General features: G+C 63.4%; 1 protein-coding gene across 1 annotated transcript; it reads right to left on the reverse strand.

Annotated features, from left to right (window-relative positions):
- Positions 1-458: 458 nt before the first annotated feature.
- GJA4 (gap junction protein alpha 4) lies at positions 459-1,605 on the reverse strand. Its single transcript, XM_009634964.2, has 2 exons — positions 1,344-1,605; positions 459-1,268 (listed from the first exon to the last, which is right to left on the reverse strand). The coding sequence occupies exons 1-2, from the start codon at positions 1,593-1,595 to the stop codon at positions 480-482; spliced, it is 1,041 nt and encodes a 346-aa protein (XP_009633259.1). The 5' UTR covers positions 1,596-1,605; the 3' UTR covers positions 459-479.
- Positions 1,606-2,219: the final 614 nt, after the last annotated feature.

Raw genomic sequence — 2,219 nt, forward strand, 5'->3', positions numbered from 1 at the left:
CCCCGTGCGGAGGCGGGAGGCGAGTGGCTTCCCACGGCTGCGTGCCCGGCTCTCACGCCGGCAGGAGCTCCAGCAAGCTCCGGGGTCTGGCCAAACCGCAGCTCCCGAGGGGCAGCAGCCTCCCGCCGCGGCCCCGGGGACAGCCCGTTCCCAGCTGTGTGGCCCCAGGGATTTCTCCCTTTCCCACGGCGAGGCATACGGGACACGCTGTCCTGGGGAACTTGCTGCAGTTTCCTTCCTTGCAGGGTCTGTAAGGGAAAACAGGAGAGAGCGGAGGCTCCGCGTAGGGCAGCACTCAGCCCCGCTCCCGAGCATCACATCCCAGGGGCAGGCAGGTCTCTGCGGGCACAGCCTCCGGAGGGGGGCCTGTCCGTATGGCACAGCACCAGGCAGGGGGCAGCTGCCTGCCCATGGCCAGCACCTTTGCAGGCACCGGGGACCGAGGAGGGTCCCCCCGGCCGGCCGGGGCCAGCCCAGCACTAGACATACTGCTTTTTGGAGGCTGAGCTCCCGGGGCGGCTGCACAGTTGCTGCTCTGGGGTGGGGGCTTCGGCAGCCATGGGGGCATAGGGGTCCGACAGGGGCCTGTTCTCGCTGCCCAGCGCCAGGTTCTTCTCGTTGTGGAAGTTGGCCCAGTTCTGCACGCTGGAGAGCTTGTTGTAGGCCTGGTAGGATGGCACGTGGCTCTCGGCCATGGGCAGGAAGGGGTAGTGCTTGGGCGGGTAGGGGCCTGAGACCATGTCATCGGCAAAGGCGTCCCGGCTCGGGCCAGCCGGCACCGACACCTTCTTGATGTTGCTAAGCAGGTTCTTGCAGCAGAGGTGGAAAAGCTCCAGGAGGTTCAGGATTAAGGAGATCAGGCCCATCACTAGCATGAAGATGATGAAGATGCTCTTCTCAGTGGGGCGGGAGATGAAGCAGTCCACCTGATGGGGGCAGGGGTCCCTCTTGCACACGTAGCGGGGCACCATGGAGAAACCGTACAGGTACCACTGGCCAACGAGGAAGCCAGCCTCAAAGATGCTCTTGCAAATCACACTGATGATGTACGTCCACATCAGCGCCCCTCGGATCTTGAGCCGCCCATCGTCCGTCATGTAGATCTTGGACATCTTCTTCTCCACGGCTGCCAGGGCCTGCTCAATCTTCGGGTCCTTGCTGTGGATAGCCCGAAGCTCGCTCTCCCGTTGCTTCAGCTTCTCCTCCTTCCGGGAAAGATAGACAACGTGGCCGAGGTAAATCAGGGTCGGGGTGCTGACAAAGAGGAACTGGAGCCCCCAGTAACCCCCCTTCCGGAAAAGATAGACAGCGTGGCCGAGGTAAATCAGGGTCGGGGTGCTGACAAAGAGGAACTGGAGCACCCAGTAGCGGATATGGGAGATGGGGAAGGCTTTATCATAGCAGACGTTGGTGCAGCCTGGCTGCTTGGTGTTGCACACGAAGTCCGACTGCTCGTCCCCCCACACGGACTCCCCGGCCAGGCCCAGGATGAGGATGCGGAAGATGAAGAGCACGGTGAGCCAGATCTTCCCGATCACAGTCGAGTGCTCCTGGACTTGGTCCAGCAGTTTCTCCAAAAAACCCCAGTCGCCCATCTTCTAAGGGAGCCTCGTGCCTCTGCCAGCAGAGGGGAACAAAGTCAATTCTCTGTTTCCACGCTGGAGACCGCAGGGCAGACGGGGCTACCTAAACCCCAGGCTTTTTCAGGACATGCCTGCTGTGTAGAGGGTCCCAGTAAACCCACCGAGGAGCATCCCACACCTGGGGAAGGAGCCAGGCAGGATTTCTGAGCCCAAGAGCGCTCCTCCTATACCCCACTGCCCAGTGCAGAAACACGGGGCTGGGGGAGAAGAGGCACCGCAGGGATTCACCTCCCCCCAGCAGCTCCCAGCCCACAGCACCCATGGCTCATGGTTGTCCCAGCCTCCAGAGCACTGCCTGCAGCGAAGGGCTCGCTGGCCGGCTCGTTTGGGGCTGCCCTGGGAGGTCAGGGCCACAGCCCCCAGAGAAGGGGCACAGCGGGGGCTCACTGGAGCTGCCCAGATTTGCCTCTCCCCCACCCCGCTGCCCCGGCTTTACCGAAGGGCAGAGAGCGGCAGGGGCGCGGGAGGGGCAGCACAAACCCCTGGGGTACTGCAGCCACCCCAGTGCCTATTCAGGGCTCACCCTAAACCGCAGGGACAGTCCCCAGCCAGCTCCCCTGCTGCGGGGCGGGGACC

The sequence above is a fragment of the Egretta garzetta genome, unplaced genomic scaffold (genome assembly GCF_000687185.1).
Source record: "Egretta garzetta isolate BGI_Z169 unplaced genomic scaffold, ASM68718v1 scaffold243, whole genome shotgun sequence".
Lineage (NCBI taxonomy): Eukaryota > Metazoa > Chordata > Aves > Pelecaniformes > Ardeidae > Egretta > Egretta garzetta.

Coding starts and splice junctions, on each gene's coding strand:
- GJA4 (XM_009634964.2), bottom strand. CDS start 1,595: ATGGGCGACTGGGGTTTTTTGGAGAAACTGCTGGACCAAGTCCAGGAG. Junction 1,269..1,343: donor GGGTGCTCCAGTTCCTCTTT/GTCAGCACCCCG, acceptor TGGGGGCTCCAG/TTCCTCTTTGTCAGCACCCC.